Source organism: Prionailurus bengalensis, chromosome B4, assembly GCF_016509475.1.
Source record: "Prionailurus bengalensis isolate Pbe53 chromosome B4, Fcat_Pben_1.1_paternal_pri, whole genome shotgun sequence".
Taxonomy (NCBI): Eukaryota; Metazoa; Chordata; class Mammalia; order Carnivora; family Felidae; genus Prionailurus; species Prionailurus bengalensis.
The window spans coordinates 66,997,809-67,017,067 of NC_057358.1; the positions used below are offsets into that span (position 1 = coordinate 66,997,809).

General features: G+C 36.2%; 1 protein-coding gene across 1 annotated transcript in view; it reads right to left on the reverse strand.

The window, feature by feature from the left end:
• The window catches only part of ABCD2 (ATP binding cassette subfamily D member 2), a 68,028-nt gene that overhangs the window by 12,317 nt on the left and 36,452 nt on the right, over positions 1-19,259 (reverse strand). Inside the window, exons 7-8 of the mRNA XM_043563324.1 lie at positions 8,768-8,913; positions 1,544-1,628 (exon numbers count right to left, since the gene is read on the reverse strand). Coding sequence (XP_043419259.1) covers positions 1,544-1,628; positions 8,768-8,913 — 231 coding nt within the window. The remainder of the gene's footprint in view (positions 1-1,543; positions 1,629-8,767; positions 8,914-19,259) is intronic.

Below are 19,259 nucleotides of genomic sequence, written 5' to 3' on the forward strand. Positions count from 1 at the left end.
ATATTTATGGACAAGGCTCAAACAGATTCAGGGTGATAGTGGCTAACAGCTGGTCATAAATGTCAAACAGAAAACTTTACCCTTGAATCTCACCACATCATCTGAGAAAGGGACATTTTAAAATACACTGAACTAAAAGTTCTGAGTTAGCAAATTTTGGTTTGTATTTTTTTTAGTTCACCATATTCTTTTTTTTTAAGTTTTTATTTAAATTCCTGTTAGTTAACACACAGTGTAATATTTGTTTCAGGTGTACAATTAGTGATTCAACACCTCTATACATCACCAGGTGCTCATCACAAGTGCAGTCCTTGATCTACATCACCTATTTAACCCATACCCCCAACCCACCTCCCTTCTGGTAACCATCAGTTTGTTCTCTATAGTTAAGAGTCTGTTTCTTGGTTTGCCTCTCTCTCTTTCTCTCTTTTTTCCCTTTGCTCATTTATTTTGTTTCTTAAATTCCACATATGAGTGAAATCATATGGTATTTGTCTTTCTCTGACTGACTTAATTTTGCTTAGCATAATCCTCTCTAGCTCCATCCATGTTGTTGCAAATTAGCTTGCCATATTCTTGAACTAACCATGTAGATTATTACAAATACCATGTTATTGGGGAACCTGGGCGGCTCAGTCGGTTAAGCATCCGACTTCAGCTCAGGTCATGATCTCACGGTTTGTGGGTTGGAGCCCAACATCGGGCTCTGTGCTGACAGCTCAGAGCCTGGAGCCTGCTTCGGATTCTGTGTCTCCCTCTCTTTCTGCCCCTCCCCTGCTCATATTCTGTCTATCTCTATATATGAAAATTTAATTTTGTCATCTAGCATTACTCAACATAAGAAATACAAAAAAAGTACTGACAGACTTCTGACACCTGAAAAAAATTACTTAAGAAGCGTAAAACCTATATATTCTAAGGATTAGCTTTTCTTTCTTTTTCTTTTCTTTCTTTTTTATTTTAGTTGACACACATGTTGACATTAGTTTCAGGTGTACAACATAGTGATTAGACAAGTTTACATATTATGCTATGTTAACCACAAGTGTAGCTAACATCTGTCACTATACAGTGCTACTACAATATCATTGACTGTATTCCTTATACTGTGCCTTTTTATTTCTATGAGTTATTCATTCCCTAACTAGAAGCTTGTATCTCCCAATCTCCTTCACCCATTTTTCCCATCCCTCTATTCCCCAGGAAGATATTTCTATGTTTCAAATGTTTATTTATTTATTTTGAGAGACAGAAAGAGAGAGAGAGAGAGTGAGCATGAGTGGGTGAGGCGCAGCGAGAGAGGGAAAGACAGAATCCCAAGCAGGGTCTGCACTGTCAGCACCAAGCCCATTGTTGGGCTTGATTCCACAAACTGCAAAATCATGACCTGAGCCAAAATCAAGAGTCAGACACTTAACTGAATGAGCCACCCAGGAGCTCCAAGGAGTAAGATATTTTTAAAGATGAGGGCATCGAATCATGTTCAAAGATTTTTTTTTTTAGTTACAATAATGAACTAGTTTCCTGAGTATAGCCTACTTACCTATGATAAAACATGCGAGCCATGCCCATTCTTTGCTTTTCTCCTCCTGACAGAACATCTTTCCAGTCCATAACAGCATCCCATCCTTAAAAATATATAAAAACATGTATTTTTATAAGGCATTTGTTTGTTACCGTTTTTACCCCGGACAAGTGATTCCTGGCAAGTTTAAGTTATTAACACAAAGTACCTGGTATTTAAAATAAAATTTTTTTTATGTTTATTTTTGAGACACAGAGAGAGAGACAGAGCACAAGCAGGGGTAGGAGCAGAGAGAGAGGGAGACACAGAATCCGAAGCAGCTCCAGATTCTGAGCTGTCATCACAGAGACCAATGCGGGGCTCGAAGCCACAAACCATGAGATTATGACCTGAGCTGAAGTCGGATGCTTAATTGACTGAGCCACCTTGGCATCCCAAAGTACCTGATATTTTACAGAACATATGCTTGGATAAACTAGAGAGCCTCATGTGTAAACATTTTGTTTTAGATTTCATGTTTTTTTTTAATAGTAATAATTCCTTATGCTGACAAAACATCTTCTAAGATTCTAAATACTGGCACTTAAAAAATTTGTTTGTTTCTGAATATCTCCAAAAAGTTGGTACACTTATACTTATTTGGGAGGGTGGTAGGAGAAAAGACCAACAATTTGCATAGGCCTATTGCCCAATCTACAAAGAGTAAAACAGAAACTAACTTAAATGGCTTCCATGTGCCTGGTACTTTATCTGAGTTTTCTCATTATATATTCATATATAATTCTCATTATAGATCCATAACCTTACGAGTTAGATCTTATTGTTGCATTTTATAAGTGGGTGAGCTGAAATCCATCGAGGAGTTGACATGTCTAAGTTTACACAGCCAGAGATCAGAGCTAGGATCCATATGTAGGTCTATATTCACACTACCTCTTACAACATCTAGGTTTTATTTGAAAATTAGTTTTAAGTTGTTTCTTTTTTTTTAAGTTTATTTATTTATTTTGGGAGAGAGAGCAGGGGAGGTGCAGAGAGGGAGGGAGAGAGAGAATTCCAAACAGGCTCTGTGCTGTCAGTGCAGAGCTGACACAGGGCTGGATCCCATGAACCATGAGACCATGACCTGAGCTGAAATCGAAAGTTGTACGCTTTACTGAGCCACCCAGGATCCGCTCTCTTACATCTTCACTACTGACTTTCTGTTGGATATTTATACAAAAAGCAATGCTTCTATATATTAAAAAATTGGTTACATCTATACATACTGATGTAGAAATGTACTTGGAACATCTTTGTATGAAAAATCAAGTTGCAGAATTGTGTGTATGTATAGATATAGACACACACATACACATTTATATAAACTATGACTGCATTTCTATAAACACACACATAGCTCACACCCCACAGGAATGGAATTATGAGACTTTTGCTTTCTAAGTTACACATTTTTATAATATTGGGAAATATAATGATTTTTATTATTTTTATGGTTTATCTTTATTTTGTAACAAAAGAAGTGTACTCCAAAATAAAACTAGGGGCTCCTGGGTAGCTCAGTTGGTTAAACATCCAACTTAAGCTCAAGTCATGATCTCATGGTTCATGGGTGTGAGACCCACATCAGGCTCTGTGCTGACAGCTCAGAGCCTGGAGCCTCTTCAGATGTGTCTCCCTCTGTCTCTCTCTGTTCCTCCCTCACTTGTGTGCTCTCTTTCTCGCTCAAAATAAATAAATAAATATTTAAAAGGAAAAAAGAAAGAAAGAAAACAAAACCATGAGGCCTATAAGAGAGAGGGCCATATCAAATATTTATTCATGGAAATGTCAGAGAATAATAGAGCAGAGTAGGCAAAGTCTGATTTTCAAAGAGCAAAATTACTGCCAAAACTTGCCACATACACTTAGGACAACAGTTCCAAATCCCAAGTGTTCAAGGCATAATTTTCCCATGTAGAAAAAATTCGGGCTCTTTGGCCTCTTCTTTCTCTGTCAGCTGAATTTTCACCTTTATTAAACTTTAAATAAACTGGGTCAAAGGAAAAGAAAATAGGAAGTAGAGTCGTTGTTGTTTTCTGTGCAGTGAATTGAATAGATTTTCCCTATTTCCCAATGATACTCCCCAGTGGGGAACCACTGTTCATTTTCTTGGATGAACTTCCAGGAATTTTCTGTTCATTTAAAAATATAGCTTGGGGTGCCTGGGTGGCTCAGTTGGTTAAGCGTCCGACTTCAGTTCAGGTCATGATCTCGCAGTTTGTGAGTTCGAGCCCTGCGTCAGGCTCTGGGCTGACAGCTCAGAGCCCGGCGCCTGCTTCAGATTCTGTGTCTCCCTCTCTCTCCGCCGCACCCCAGCTTGTGCTCTGTCTCTGCCTTTCAAAAATGAATAAACATAAAAAATTTTTTTAAATATAGCCTTAAAATTTTATGTTAAGAGAAAAATCTCCAAATGCCATCTGATTTCAAGTTCTTGCTTCTAGTGAAAAAGGTTGAAATATAATTTTTCTCGATAACTGAATTTTATAGCATTTATGAAACATAAGCAAGGATTTGAAAAATAAGCTCAGATTGCTTCATAGTGGAGAAATATTTGGGGCTTAAAAATTTGTTCCTCCTGCCAACTGAGAAGGGGCAAGAGAAAAGTATTTGGGTCAAAGGAAACTTTAGCTTTACATATTTAAATAAATCATGTCTTCTGTTCCACTAAACCCAGAAGTTTTAATAGGCAATACTGCTTGATCACAGAACATATAAATCAAACCTCTGAGTTATAATATCATCTCTGATGCTGAGTAAGTGAGACTAAGCCAGCTGAGGACAGTTTTCCTGCTTCCTTGAGAGGTACATGTTAATTTAGTTCATGTTAACATTTGGTAACACTTTTGGTAACATTTGGTAACACTTTTACTCTTTTCTATTTTCTAATCTCTTTTCATGGAATGAAACATAGTTTTTCATTCCATCTTTTACTAGAGCAAAGCATTTCTCTAAGCAAAGTATTAGCTAGTCTAAATAGAACCTCAGTACACTTCTTCCAAAGTAAGTGACGTCCTTGCAAATTTAGATGCTTTTCAGCTTGGCTTAAAAACATGCTTCGTGTTTTAAGGATGAAGCAAGTAGAGTAGGTTTCCTTGGAATTGTTTTATGCGTAAGGATATAACAATTCTTATTAGTGTCTAAGAAGCTAGTAGATTGCATAGCACGGTGGCATAGCCTACGATAGAACATTGACTTTCAAGTGAGATCTTTATTTGAATACCTGTCATAACACTTGCTGTGGGCCCCTGAGGAAGTTACTAAAATTCTGAATTTCACCTGTAAAATGGGGTTAGTAAAACCCCCATCATAAGACAGTTTTAAATATTAAATAAGATGACAATGTGCATTGCTTAATATATTCTGCACAGTAGGCATTCAATAAACCATAACAATTACTGTTACATTATTAAGGTAAGAACATTCTTAGAAACAGTTCTTAAACTTCTCAATGACTTCTGAAAGAATAGAATAGCCCATGTTTATTTTAAATTTCTATTTGGATTATTGAATTTCAAACCTACCCAAGATTAACATGTAGCATTTATTCTGCTTCCCCGGTGTTTTAAAACAGTGAAGGAGATGATCATATGAAACAAAAAGATAATCTGCTTTCCATATTTTTAGTACTTATGAATTGTGATTATAAACACCATAAAAATAAGTGTAATAATACCTCTCCTGTCTGCCTCATTTGCTTATTATAGGGATCAAATGAAACAACATATATGAAATTGCCATGTAATATACCACGTACTGGTACACAAAGACAAAATATCATAGTATCAATATTACAAGTAGTAATGTTACCATTAGCTACTGATTATTGTGTATTCACTATGTGCCACTGTTATAAATGCTCTTCAGAGAGCATTTCTTTAAGTTTTCATTTTAATTCCAGTTAGTTAATATACAGTGCTGTATTAGTTTCAGGTGTACAATATAGAGATTCAACAATTCCATACATTACCCAGTGCTCATTACAAGTGCACTCCTTAATCCCCAGCACCTCTTTCACCCAACTCCTCACCCACTCCCCTCTGGTAACCATAAGTTTGTCCTCTAGAGTTGAGTCTGTTTCTTGACTTGTCTCTGTCTCTTTTTTCTCCCCTTTGCTCATTTGTTTTGTTTCTTAAATTCCACATATGAGTGAAATCACATGGTATTTGTCTTTCTCTGACTTATTTAGCTCAGCATAGTATTCTCTAGCTCCGTCCATGTCTTTGCAAATGGCAAGACTTAATTCTTTTTTATAGCTGAGTAATACTCTGTTATATCCATCTATATACACACACACACACACACACACACACACACACATACCACCTCTTCTTAATCCATTCCTCAATAAGTGGACACTTCTGGCTGCTTCCATATCTTGGCTATTGTAAATAATGCTGCAATAAAAACAGGGATGCATCTATGTTTTCGAATTAGTGTCTTTGTATTCTTTGAGTAAATATCCAGTAGTTCCATTGCTGGATCACAGGGTAGTTCTATTTTTAACTTTTTGAGGAACCTCCATACTGTTTCCATAGTGGCTGCATGAGTTTTCATCCCCAACAGCAGTACAAGAGGTTTGGTTGCTTTTTATCCACATCCTTGCCAACACTTGTTTTTTGTGTTTTTGACTTTAGCCATTCTGTCAGGTGTAAGGAGATATCTCATTGTAGTTTTGATTTGCATTTCCCTGATAGTAAGTGATGATGAACACCTTTTCATGTCTGTTGGCCGTCTGGATGTCTTCTTTGGAGAAATATCTGTTCATGTCTTCTGCCTATTTTTAATTGGATTATTTGGTTTTTGGTATCTGTTTGTACCCCAAAACATTGTATTTTGGATACTAATCCTTCTTCAGATATGTCATTTGCAAATATCTTCTCCCATTTGGTAGGTTGTCTTTTAGTTTTGTTGATTGTTTCCTTCATTGTGCAGAAGCTTTTTATTTTGATAAGTCCCAATAGTTTATTTTTGCTTCTGTTTCCCTTGCCTCAGGTGACATATCTAGGTAAAAGTTGCAATGGCTCATGTCAAAGAGGTTAGTGCCTGTGTTCTCTTCTAGTATTTTTATGGTTTCAGGTCTCACATTTAGGTCTTTTTTTTTTTTTTTTTTTTTTTTTTTTTTTTTTTTTTTTCAACGTTTATTCACCTTTGGGACAGAGAGAGACAGAGCATGAACGGGGGAGGGGCAGAGAGAGAGGGAGACACAGAATCGGAAACAGGCTCCAGGCTCTGAGCCATCAGCCCAGAGCCCGACGCGGGGCTCGAACTCACGGACCGCAAGATCGTGACCTGGCTGAAGTCGGACGCTTAACCGACTGCGCCACCCAGGCGCCCCTCACATTTAGGTCTTTAATCTATTTTGAATTTATGTTTATGTATGGTGTAAGAAAGTGGTCCAGTTTTATTCTTTTTCATGTTGCTGTCCAGTTTTCCCAACACCATATGTTGAAGAAACTTTCCTTTTTCTATTGGATATTCTTTCTTGCTTTGTTGAAGATTAATTGACCATATAGTTGTGTGACTCTGCAGAGAGTCTTATTTAATATTCACAGAATCCTTATAGGTAGATATTTATCCCCATTTTAGAATTGAAGATACAGAACAGTGCTAATTAGATTTGAGTCCAGAACTCTGACTTCAAAGCTCACATTCTTAATCACTGTATTTCTGATAGGTAAATGGGCTAGGAAGTAAAAGATAAAATCTATGCAAAATTAAACCTAGAATTCTAGCTTGTTATTTCAATACTTTTTCTAGGCTATCAAATTATGTGTTACAAGTTATTTGAAAGTGTGACTATTAGAGAGTAATTCTTTTTTAAGCTCATATGTGTAACTGTTATTTCTACTCTTTCAAAAATGCCTTATTCATAAAGAGATTGTGGTTTATATATACAATGGAGTACTATGTGGCAATGAGAAAGAATGAAATATGGCCCTTTGTAGCAATGTGGATGGAATTGGAGAGTGTGATGCTAAGTGAAATAAGCCATACAGAGAAAGACAGATACCATATGTTTTCACTCTTATGTGGATCCTGAGAAATTTAACAGAAACCCATGGGGGAGGGGAAGGAAAAAAAAAAAAAGAGGTTAGAGTGGGAGAGAGCCAAAGCATAAGAGACTGTTAAAAACTGAGAACAAACTGAGGGTTGATGGGGGGTGGGAGGGAGGGGAGGGTAGATGACGGGCATTGAAGAGGGCATCTTTTGGGATGAGCACTGGGTGTTGTATGGAAACCAATTTGACAATCAATTTCATATATTAAAAAAAAATGCTTTATTCATAAAACACACAGCACAGAAGTTCCTGGGGCACCTGGGTGGCACAGTCGGGTAAATGTCCATCCCTTGATTTCAGCTCAGGTCATGATCTCACAGTTCATGAGTTCGAGCCCCACATCAGGCTCTGCACTGACAGCATGGAACCTGCTTGGAATTCTGTCTCCCTCTTTCCCCACCACCACTTTTCAAAAAATAAATAAATAAACATTAAAAATACTTAAAAAATAAGTTTCTATATCTTATCTAATTCTCTATGTGCTGCTTGACAGAGGGAAAAAATGTATTGGTAAGACTGTGGGTCTGAAAACAAAAAGAGGTTCTGTGATACCACTCTTCAAATTATTAAGTTTAATGTAAGTTGAGAACTTGACAGGAGGATATTTCTGCCACAGATTTTACATGCATCTAGATTAATGATGGCCTCAGAGACACGTGTATATTCAAATATGAAGGAAAAAACCCTTTCATTTAAAAAAATGGTTTTTTTTAATGTTTATTTTTGAGACAGAGACAGAACACTAGCGGGGGAGGGGCAGAAAGAGGGAGACCCAGAATCAGAAGCAGCCTCCAGGCTCTGAGCTGTCAGCACAGAGCCCAACATGGGGCTCAAACTCACCAACCATGAGATCATGACCTCAGCCAAAGTCGGCACTTAACTGACTGAGTCACCCAGGCGCCCCCCCCAAAAAACTGTTTTCAAATGCTAGCAGCAGACAATAAAATATCCTGGTGTGCTGTAGGAAATACAACCCAAGCAGAAGACAGGACGTCAAGAATGGAAAATCAATAAATGCTATGAAGTCCATGTGTGTGTTTATGTTCCAATGATAGCACATGTTCAAATTAAAATAGGGATGATTTACATAAGTTTAGTTTTTGAAACAAAGTTAAATGCATTTAGAAAATGGTAGACTTTACCTCCTTCTCTTTGAACTATGTGATAGAGGTGGACATTGTGTAGAATACATTCCAGGTCATGGTCTGTGTGGCCTTTGTCACGCATGTCATCCACCGAATCAGGGTAGATGACTTGATCGCGAAGACTCCCAAGAGACATGTATGGCCTATAAAACACCAACCACATAAGAATCCTCGTACAAAGCCATTTTAGTTTACTCAGTGTGACGTTCTTGTGGTCTGAAAGCTCGAGAGCACGTTTTAAATACTGTATTTCTAGAATTACATTTATTAACCTGGTGACGAGTATTTCTCTCTCAGGCATGACAGGATAATACTCTGTTATGTTCATGTAAAAATTTACTGAGACATAGCCACAAAGAAAAGTTTCCTCAAGGAATAGTTGGATACTTTCACACAGAAACACATATCTTGTTTCACTGTATTTTATAAACATTGCTTCTGTAATCCGTCTAAAATTATTTGAGTTAAATATTATAAAATGTGAGGTTTTGGCCCAGAGACGTGCCCAAGCAAAACTTAAAAAAAAAAAAAACCATTAATTAGGGGCACCTGGGTGGCTCAGTTGGTTAAGTGTCCAACTCTTGACTTCGGCTCAGGTTGTGATCTCAGGACTGTGAGATCAAGCCCCACATTAGGCTCCACGCCCAGCTTGAGATTCTCTCTTCCCCTCTCCCTTTGTTCCTCCCCTGCTTACCCTCTATCCCTCTCTCTAAAAGAGAGAGACAGAGACAGAGAAATGCCATTAATAATAAAATGAGTGCAAATTAAAACTACACTGGGCTTCTTAGTTTTCAGATGGTAAAAGTTCAAAAACTTGACAACTTACTCAACTAGCAACCTATGGAGAAACAGGTCGTCTCAAACACTGGTGACAGTGAAAAAATGCACAACGTTTTGGAGGGGATTTGGCAAACCATCATATATTTTGGCCTTTGAACCACTTCTGGCAATTTATTCTAAAGATATACTTCAAAAATTACAAAGATAAAAGTGTGTAAGGCTATCCATTACAGCATTACCTATAATTGCAAAATATTGAAAACAACCTAAATGCCCATACAAAGGAGACTGAATAAACTACAGCATCTACACTGTGGAGCTGTAAAACAGGATGTGGACCATCTCTACAGAGTGATTTTCCAAAAAATATTTTTATGTTGAAAATCAAAGTGCAGAAGTAGATGTATAGCAGGGTTTCTCAACAGCAGCATTATGGATAAATGAAACCAGTAATTCTTTGTTGTTGAGGGCTACCTTATGTATTCTAAATGTTTAGCAGCCTACCTGGTCTCCACCCACTAGATGCCCCTCCCCCAATAAAGAGTCTCCAGACATTACCCCCTACACCGAACCATCCCCATTTGAGAACCACTAATATACAATATACTACCTTTATACAAAATGAAAGCAAAATGAGAAAGTATACATTTATCTGCTTATATTCATAAAAGGAAACAAAGTAAACCAGAAACTAATAAAATTGGTTACCTACTAGAGATTGGAGAAACAAGGCAGAATGGATAGGGGAGGGAGTGGCCTAAGTATCCTTTCTATATATTTTTACTTTTAGAATCATGTTAAAATGTCATTGTTCAAAAAAATAGCATTAAACCAATAAGGGTGAAGGAAGAATCCTTAACATTAAGTACAAACAGAAACACATGAACTGAATAGTATATCAAATGAATAACAACCACACGGAAGGGGGAGGAGGTAGTGATCCATGAAACTTGTGCGTGGCTACACTATTTCAGTTGAAGACCAAAAGAACCACAAAGAAATCTTGAACCTTATTTGGCAAGTTTCTTGTTGGTAATCATATAGGTGTAGCAATTCTGAAATTGTTTTACCCATGTTGCAGGATTGACCAAAGAAGTAAACATTTTAATAATATTAGGAGGTAGGGTTCTCACTCCGGAAGAAAGAAGATATAAATGCAGAAGGTGAGAAGGAAAGAAAGAACTGTAATATTTAATTTGAATTAGAGTGTCCATATAAATCCATGCTTTAAAAAAAATCTATTTTCTGTTCTGTCTATATTTGGTATGTCCTGATGTTATCCTCTGAGAAGGACACAACATCATTTACATACTGTAGTGGGTTGAACTGCAGACCCAAGAAGATATGCCCAAGTCCTAAACCCCCGGTACCTGTGAATGTGACCTTATTTGGAAAAAAAAATGGGTCTTCTCAGATGTAACTATGCTAGGGATCTCCAGGTGAGATTATCCTGGATTAACCGGATGGGCCCTAAATCCAATAATTGCCCTTATAAGCAGAAGAGAAACACAGGGAAGAAAGTCATGTGAAGACGCAGGCAGAGATTGGGGTTATGTTGTCACAGGCAGAGGAATGCCTGAAATTGCCAGGAACTGGAAGAGGCAAGAAAAGTTCTACCCTAGAGCTTAGGGAGTTTAGACCTACCAAGACCTTGATTTTGAATTCCTGACCTCCAGAACTATGAAAGAATACATTTATGTTGTTTTAAACTGCCAAGCTTTTGGTTACCCTTGGAAATAGGTAGTATTCTTGCACTAAAAAAAAAAAAGTAACCTGAATCATAGCATCAGGAAACTACCAATCAAAACTAATTCCAGGCACTTTCTTAAAATAATAACAACAGTTCTGCACTCTATGCATATAAATGTCATAAAAAAGAAAAAACAACAACAAAGAGAAGCTGAGGAGGTGAGATTAAAAGAAACTAGAGTAACATGGCAACTTAGATGCAAATGAATTGAGAAAAAGTAGTTATTATAAAGGATAGCATTATGATAATTGGAAATTTAAAAATAGAAAATTTAAATATGGGAAGTTGTTGGGGCTCATTCGAAGGACACGACTGCCAGTTGACCATGAGCTGGACTGGGACAATCGAAGGCTCCTCACCCCCTCGCACGTGCTTGGAATGTATGCTCTGCCTACCATTCCCACAGCTGGAACCGTTTCCAAGGAAGCAGCGTGAGAGAGCATGGTGTTATTGGGACTATCTGGATGCTATATGTGACTGAATCCAGTTAAGGCCTCTATACAAACTTAAGATTCTGGTGGGCGAGTGCAGAGATCCACTCACCTTGTAGCTGCCCAGGACAAGCCTCATATGGTAAGTTCCCTTGCTTATTACCACCTGCCACCTGCCACTTAGGAATGGTCTCTTCTGTCTACTTTTGCCTCCAGGGACAGGGGCCAGTTTGGGAACCAAAAGCGTGTTTAGATAATAATACCAATGTGAATTTTCATGAATTTGATCATTGTACTGTGGTTATGCTAGAGAATATCTTTGCTCTTTGGAAACACACCCTAAAGTAGTTACGGATGAAGATTTATGATTACTGCAACTTACTTTTTAAAGGGGAAGTGTGTGAGAGAAAGAGAGAGAGAAAGTTGAAGGTTTTAAATATAAATATATTTTTGTAGGTCACTCGTCTGCCTATTTTCCCATAACATGCAAATGATTTAGTTGGAGCACAGATAACACAAGGTTATTTTACAACAGGTTTAACTAACATTTGAAAATAAAAGTATTTATATTTTAATGAGATATATATACATTCCTGTAAAGATTTTCAATGGGGTCTTTAAAAATATGGGAATCCCTGGCCATATTTTAAAAATTGATATATAATTCACATATCATAAAATCCACCCTAGTAAAGTACACAATACTTTTTGAATGATTTTTTATTATATTCACAAGCACATATAACCATTGCCACTATCTAATTCCATAACATTTTCTTCACATCAAAAAGAAGCTTCATACCCAATAGCAGACACTCCCCATTCTTCCCTCCTCCCTGTCACTGCCAATCATTAATATACTTTCTGTGTCCATGGATTTACCTATTTGGACATTTCATATACACGAAATCATACAATATGTGGTCTTTTGTGATGGCCCTTCTGTTAGCATGTTTTCAGGTTTGTTCATGTTGTAGCATGTCATAGTATTTCATTCTTTTTCATGGCTGAATAATATTCCACTGTATGAATATGCCACATTTTGGTAATTCATTCATAAGTTGATGGATATTCCAGTTGTTTTTGCTATTTGACTATTAGAAACAGTGGGCACACACCTAAGAGTGGAATTTCTGGGGCATATGATAATTCTTTGTTTGCTCTTTGAGGAACCACCCAACTGTTTTCTGAAGTGACTACACCATTTCTGGTCACATTTCTTCTACCATGTCCCTATATCTTCCTCTCTTCTATATCTCTTCTATAACTTCTGCCTTATTCTTTATCTTTCCTTCTCCAGTCTAACTGTAATTTTTTTTTAAAAAATCAGAATTAGAACCTTAGAGGAGAAAGCAGGAAAAGACCTCTCTGACCTCAGCCGTAGCAATCTCTTACTCGACACATCCCCAAAGGCAAGGGAATTAAAAGCAAAAGTGAATTACTGGGACCTTATGAAGATAAAAAGCTTCTGCACAGCAAAGGAAACAACCAACAAAACTAAAAGGCAACCAACGGAATGGGAAAAGATATTCGCAAATGACACATCGGACAAAGGGCTAGTATCCAAAATCTATAAAGAGCTCACCAAACTCCACACCCAAAAAACAAATAACCCAGTGAAGAAATGGGCAGAAAACATGAATAGACACTTCTCTAAAGAAGACATCCGGATGGCCAACAGGCACATGAAAAGATGTTCAGCGTCGCTCCTTATCAGGGAAATACAAATCAAAACCACACTCAGGTATCACCTCTCGCCAGTCAGAGTGGCCAAAATGAACAAATCAGGAGACTATAGATGCTGGAGAGGATGGGGAGAAACGGGAACCCTCTTGCACTGTTGGTGGGAATGCAAATTGGTGCAGCCGCTCTGGAAAGCAGTGTGGAGGTTCCTCAGAAAATTAAAAATAGACCTACCCTATGACCCAGCAATAGCACTGCTAGGAATTTATCCAAGGGATACAGGAGCACTGATGCATAGGGCCACTTGTACCCCAATGTTCATAGCAGCACTCTCAACAATAGCCAAATTATGGAAAGAGCCTAAATGTCCATCAACTGATGAATGGATAAAGAAATTGTGGTTTATATACACAATGGAATATTACGTGGCAATGAGAAAAAATGAAATATGGCCTTTTGTAGCAACGTGGATGGAACTGGAGAGTGTGATGCTAAGTGAAATAAGCCATACAGAGAAAGACAGATACCATATGGTTTCACTCTTATGTGGATCCTGAGAAACTTACCAGGAACCCATGGGGGAGGGGAAGGAAAAAAAAAAAAAAGAGGTTAGAATGGGAGAGAGCCAAAGCATAAGAGACTGTTAAAAACTGAGAACAAACTGAGGGTTGATGGGGGGTGGGAGGGAGGAGAGGGTGGGTGATGGGTATTGAGGAGGGCACCTGTTGGGATGAGCACTGGGTGTTGTATGGAAACCAATTTGTCAATAAATGTCAGAAAAAAAAAATAAAAATAAAAAAATAAAAAATCAGAATTAGGATGCATAATTATTTGTTTACATTATATGAAGCATTCATCTAACGTGACAATATCTTAAGTTAATATCTGGTAATAATATTAGTAGCATAAAATAGAAACTGACTATCAGAGTCAATGAGTAGTTTTTCAGCTGATACTCAGACAAGTTAAGGAAGAAATCCAAGGAAACCTTAGTAGGTAGTACTTTTGCTAATTTCCAAAGTAAATTAGAAGCACAGATATATTCTATACCTTAGTATAAACCTCAGATACAATTTGATCTATAGAACAGTCATGACACAATATATAAGGGAGACTACAATGAATAAAATACACCTGAATATTCATTTCACAAGTGTTTCTACAGGATTCTACCATAAGACTTGATTAACTGGTAATATTGGATGAAATCATATTTTATATCTACATTTCCGGGAAGATAGTATAGAGTCATAGTTGTGATAATAGGCTCTGGGCTGAAATTCCAACCTTACTATGTACTAGCAATGTGACCCAAATTCTGAACTAGAACTACCTCATTTTTAGAGTAACTTACTTTATTGCATTTGTTATGAAAACTAAATGAAGCAGCGGGTTTATATAAATCTTAAATGAAGCAATGTAGTCAGAACACTTAGCATAGTATAGGCACATAGTAGGCACTCAATAAACTGTTACACACAAAAAAATCACCTCTACTTAGGCTTAAGTTCTCTACCTATGTGAAGAAGCAACATCTTAAAAAAAAAAAAAACAAAAAAAAAACAGATGCAAAGGAATTCCTATTTAACCAGCTAAGATACTTGTGATTTTATACCACATAGCAAATTTTTATTATTTTCACAAAATGAATAAATAACAAGTACATAATTATGTAAATTTTAGAAATCGTATTCTGTTAAACACTCAAGAAACCATCTCGGGTTTACCTAGAAGTACTTCTCTTAGTAACTGGAGCACCACTTAGTTCACTGGAGCAACTTATAAGGGCCTCGAAGGTATTAATGCATGTAAGGCTTCCTTCCATGTGCTTTCTTTGTAAGAAGAACTTGGAGGAGAAAAACTTTGTAACTTCTTTAAAAGGTTAATTTACATTATTTATGATTTTGCTACGCTTTTTGAAATATGTCAGTTCTCTTTGATGAATAGATAGGGAAATTTATTTCAAAATGGCTCTTCATTATAAGGCAAAGTAAGTATGTTTTTGCAATGCTGAAGTTTTTATTGAGTTTATAAGTCTAATAACATTTTGAATAAGCACTCTTGAAATAAAAGACAAAACAAAACAAAACACCATTTTGTGGTGTTTAGCCACAAAGTATTTAAAATTCAATCAACATGAGATTTAAGCAAAATGCCAAATCATAAACATATTATGATTCAAAATGAGGAACAGCAAATGTGTCCACATAACTTATTATTTGAGCTATTTATTAATCAAATGATGTAATAGAATATGAAAACTGCTAGTTTGAAAATTTATGTAAAGGGAATACAGATGAAATTATAAAAAAAATTATAAAATTATATATTTATAAGGACTCAACAAATATTGCTTTATTAAAGTCTCATTTTCTCTCAATTATTGTTTAAAAATCATGTAAAATGGTAAAAACAACACATTCTATATGTGTCCAATGAGGTACATGGCAACTAAGGATACTTTGATAGGTTTTATTAATATATGCATTTAAAAATATTATGAAGCCACCACCAAACTCTCTGGAAAAGCTATATCCAGAGAAGTTGGGATGATACTGAGTGTCTTCGGAAACATAACAGATGAGGACCTTATACCCAATGTTTATGTGATTAATTTGCATGTGATCCTTTCCAGCTCATAGGCCTGGAGTTTAATGTTTTAAGCTAGCTCAAGTTCCTCTGGTCCTACTGGAGTTTTACAGAATTAATAAGCACTTAAAGTACCCTCTACTGAACTTTCCTTTCTAGACACATAGACCTATTTAGATCATCTTCTAAATATTTCAGGCAGACCAGTTACCATGTCAGAATGTTATTAGCTTACTTGCTCTGGCCCATCAGAGAGGGGATCCTGCAACATACCTACTACAAGCAACAAAATAAATAGATTGCTTATAATTTAGCAGATATCAAAGAAGAAGCACTAACTAGTTTCAATTTACTCTTCTCTAAGTAACGTTTAGAATCACCACTATTTGCTGTGGAAAAGATATCAGAATAAATTCATAGGTATCACATTATCATTTAAATAATAATTATTATTTAAACAATTATCATAATTGTTTTTCTTTGTAATCTGGGATGACTTCAAATGCATCTATATTTAAAACTATTAGTTATAATAGTAAAATTAAAATTATTTCAGATCAAATCAATTCACAGTGATTATGGCTTTTTATATTTATATTACAAATGTCTCAGGGTACATTTATAATTTGTATTCTACTCCCACTTTTCTGTGTTAACATTTAAAAATCTGACAGTTTATGATTGCTTTGGTAAAATGTATTAACATTTCTTAGGGTTTATACTCATGGTATCTCTATTTTTTTCTTTAATAGAGACAAAAGTAGAAAGAAGGAGAAAGTGTTGAGAAATGTTGGCTCTGTCTCTTGTGCTTGGAGTCTGGAATGATCACCCAAAATGTGAAATGTTTCATAGTCATCTGGAATTTAATTTTCAACAATGGTTATAAAAATTTCACAGCAATATTAACTAGATTTAAACATGATATGTGTTAAATTTAAGAATAAGGTACTGCTAAGTACTGCTGTGTAACCATAGTGATAAGAAGTTAGCAATCTGAAAGCCATAAGATCTAGCTATTAATAATTCATATAAATGTACACACTGGGACCAATCATGTCATCTGATTTTTCTCATGAATAGCAAGAATTAAATTTGAGTCCTCAATGCATAAGTCATTCCTAATATTCTTTAAATAAATATGTAGCAAAAAGAAGAAATACTCAACTAAGGAGATATTAACTATTATTGAAATTATATTTTTAGGATGTTATTCCTAGGCACCAAAGCAGAGATGTGCACTGCCCCCTGAAGAGCAGGGACTATATTTATTTCCAAGTAATAAGAATAATGTAGTGGAATAATCAAAGTATGGCTAACCTGATGAGAATGCAAACTTCTTAAAAGTCAACTTTAAGAATATTTATCATTATATTAGATTACCATTTGAAATCCCTATTATTTGACTTTCTGACCTACAAAAATTCTAATTCCATATGGTGCAACCTAATAATTGACTCATAAATTGAGGAAAAGTTTTAGAAGCAAAGGAAGATTTTTTCCATTATTATTTTCATAAATTAACCCATAGAAGAGTTAAATATGAAAAAAACTATCCTAAATATTTTCCCAAGCAAAAGAAAGCTATAGGAAATTGTTTACATTTATAGATTTCTTTAAGAGAGTTTTAAAAAACTGAACTGTACCAACTACTACACAGGAAGTACCAAAATGTATACTTTCAATTGTCAGCCAATTGCCCAAAGATATTTATGCAAAGTTTACTTGCTTTTAGTCTAATACTTATAAAGCAAAGGAAAAGAAGTGAATTAGCTACAGCCATATTACTGAGCCTTCTTCATGGCAAAAATCATTTCTTTTACAAGGGACATGTGAAGTGGCAAATCTTTATCCCTATCATAAAGAGGATTATGTGACATATCTAGTGCATGCAGCAAAATAAATAGTTTGCTTCCTAAATAGTATATGGAGCCAGACTGATTTGTCAGTAGAAACCAAATCTATGGAGATGTTCATCCACTCATTTATTCAATCATTCATCAGGTGTTCATTGCACTGTTATAATATACTATTCTTTAGATTCAGTAGATACCACCAGTGCCGTACAGATACGCAGATGCCCTTTCTAGCTTATATTCTATAAAGATTTGTTCAATAGTAACTCAACATGGGCAAAGTCTGTTCTAGTAATAACTCTCACTCCCTAAGCCCAGATTTGTCTAATTTGGGGGCAGCAAGACCAGTGTATGTGTAACCAACTGGGTATGGGGCTCCATGAGTAGCCCTGAATTAAGCATATCACATTCTTCCTTTATTCCAGCGACCCTTTCAGACCAACATTCCACTCAGGCAATGGTCCGGGTAGCCTGCATCTTACTTAAATAAACACATTCTTTGTCCTTCAGAGGCTCTCCCTATTTTTTTTTGCACTTAGAGATTCATTAAGAATCAAAAAGTCTGAAAACTAGAAACCCAGAGGAAAATGGTAATTGAGATATTTAACTTGCATTCCCCTATATTCTTACTTAGGTCCTTTTCCAGGCCACATCCTCATTTTTAAATCTGACAGCTGAGGCAAAAGAAAGGAAAAAGAAAAAAAAAAGCAAAGCAAAGGAAAGCAAGGATCTCACTGAAAATACTTTATTGACTATGAGGTTACTCTGTCTGCCATGGAGAGAGGAGGCAAACTAGGTCTTCTAACGTCCCTCCTGATCTCACATGCTCCTGGTTCTCTAATAGTCATTCTCTGGTTTTATATGTGTGGCTTAGATGATGGTCTACTATAACATAGTTCTTCTATCCCTCCAAATAGGAAATCCTGGATTTGGGACATATTTATATAGAAACAATTCAAAGGGATGTGCAGATTTTTTTTAAAAAATGATTTTTAAATATTTATTTATTTTTGAGAGACAGAGACAGAGACTGAACAGGGGAGAGGCAGAGAGAGAGGGAGACACAGAATCTGAAGCTGGCTCCAGGCTCCGAGCTGTCAGCACAGAGCCCAATGTGGGGCTTCAACCCACGAACCAGGAGATCATGACTTGAGCTGAAGTTGGATGCTTAACCAACTGAACCACCCAGGTGCCCTAGGATGTTCAGATTTTTAAGTATCTACAAAACTCATTTGACACATACATATCTTGGCCTGTGATGCAGTTTGTCAATGTGGGTGCTATTAGTGTTATTTAAGTGTTTTGTTCATTCTGTTGAACTACTTAAACCAAAAATCTTGCACTGTTGCAGAATACAGTCTCTTTTTTTTTTGACAACATAAAGGTTAAATAATGATTTTTAA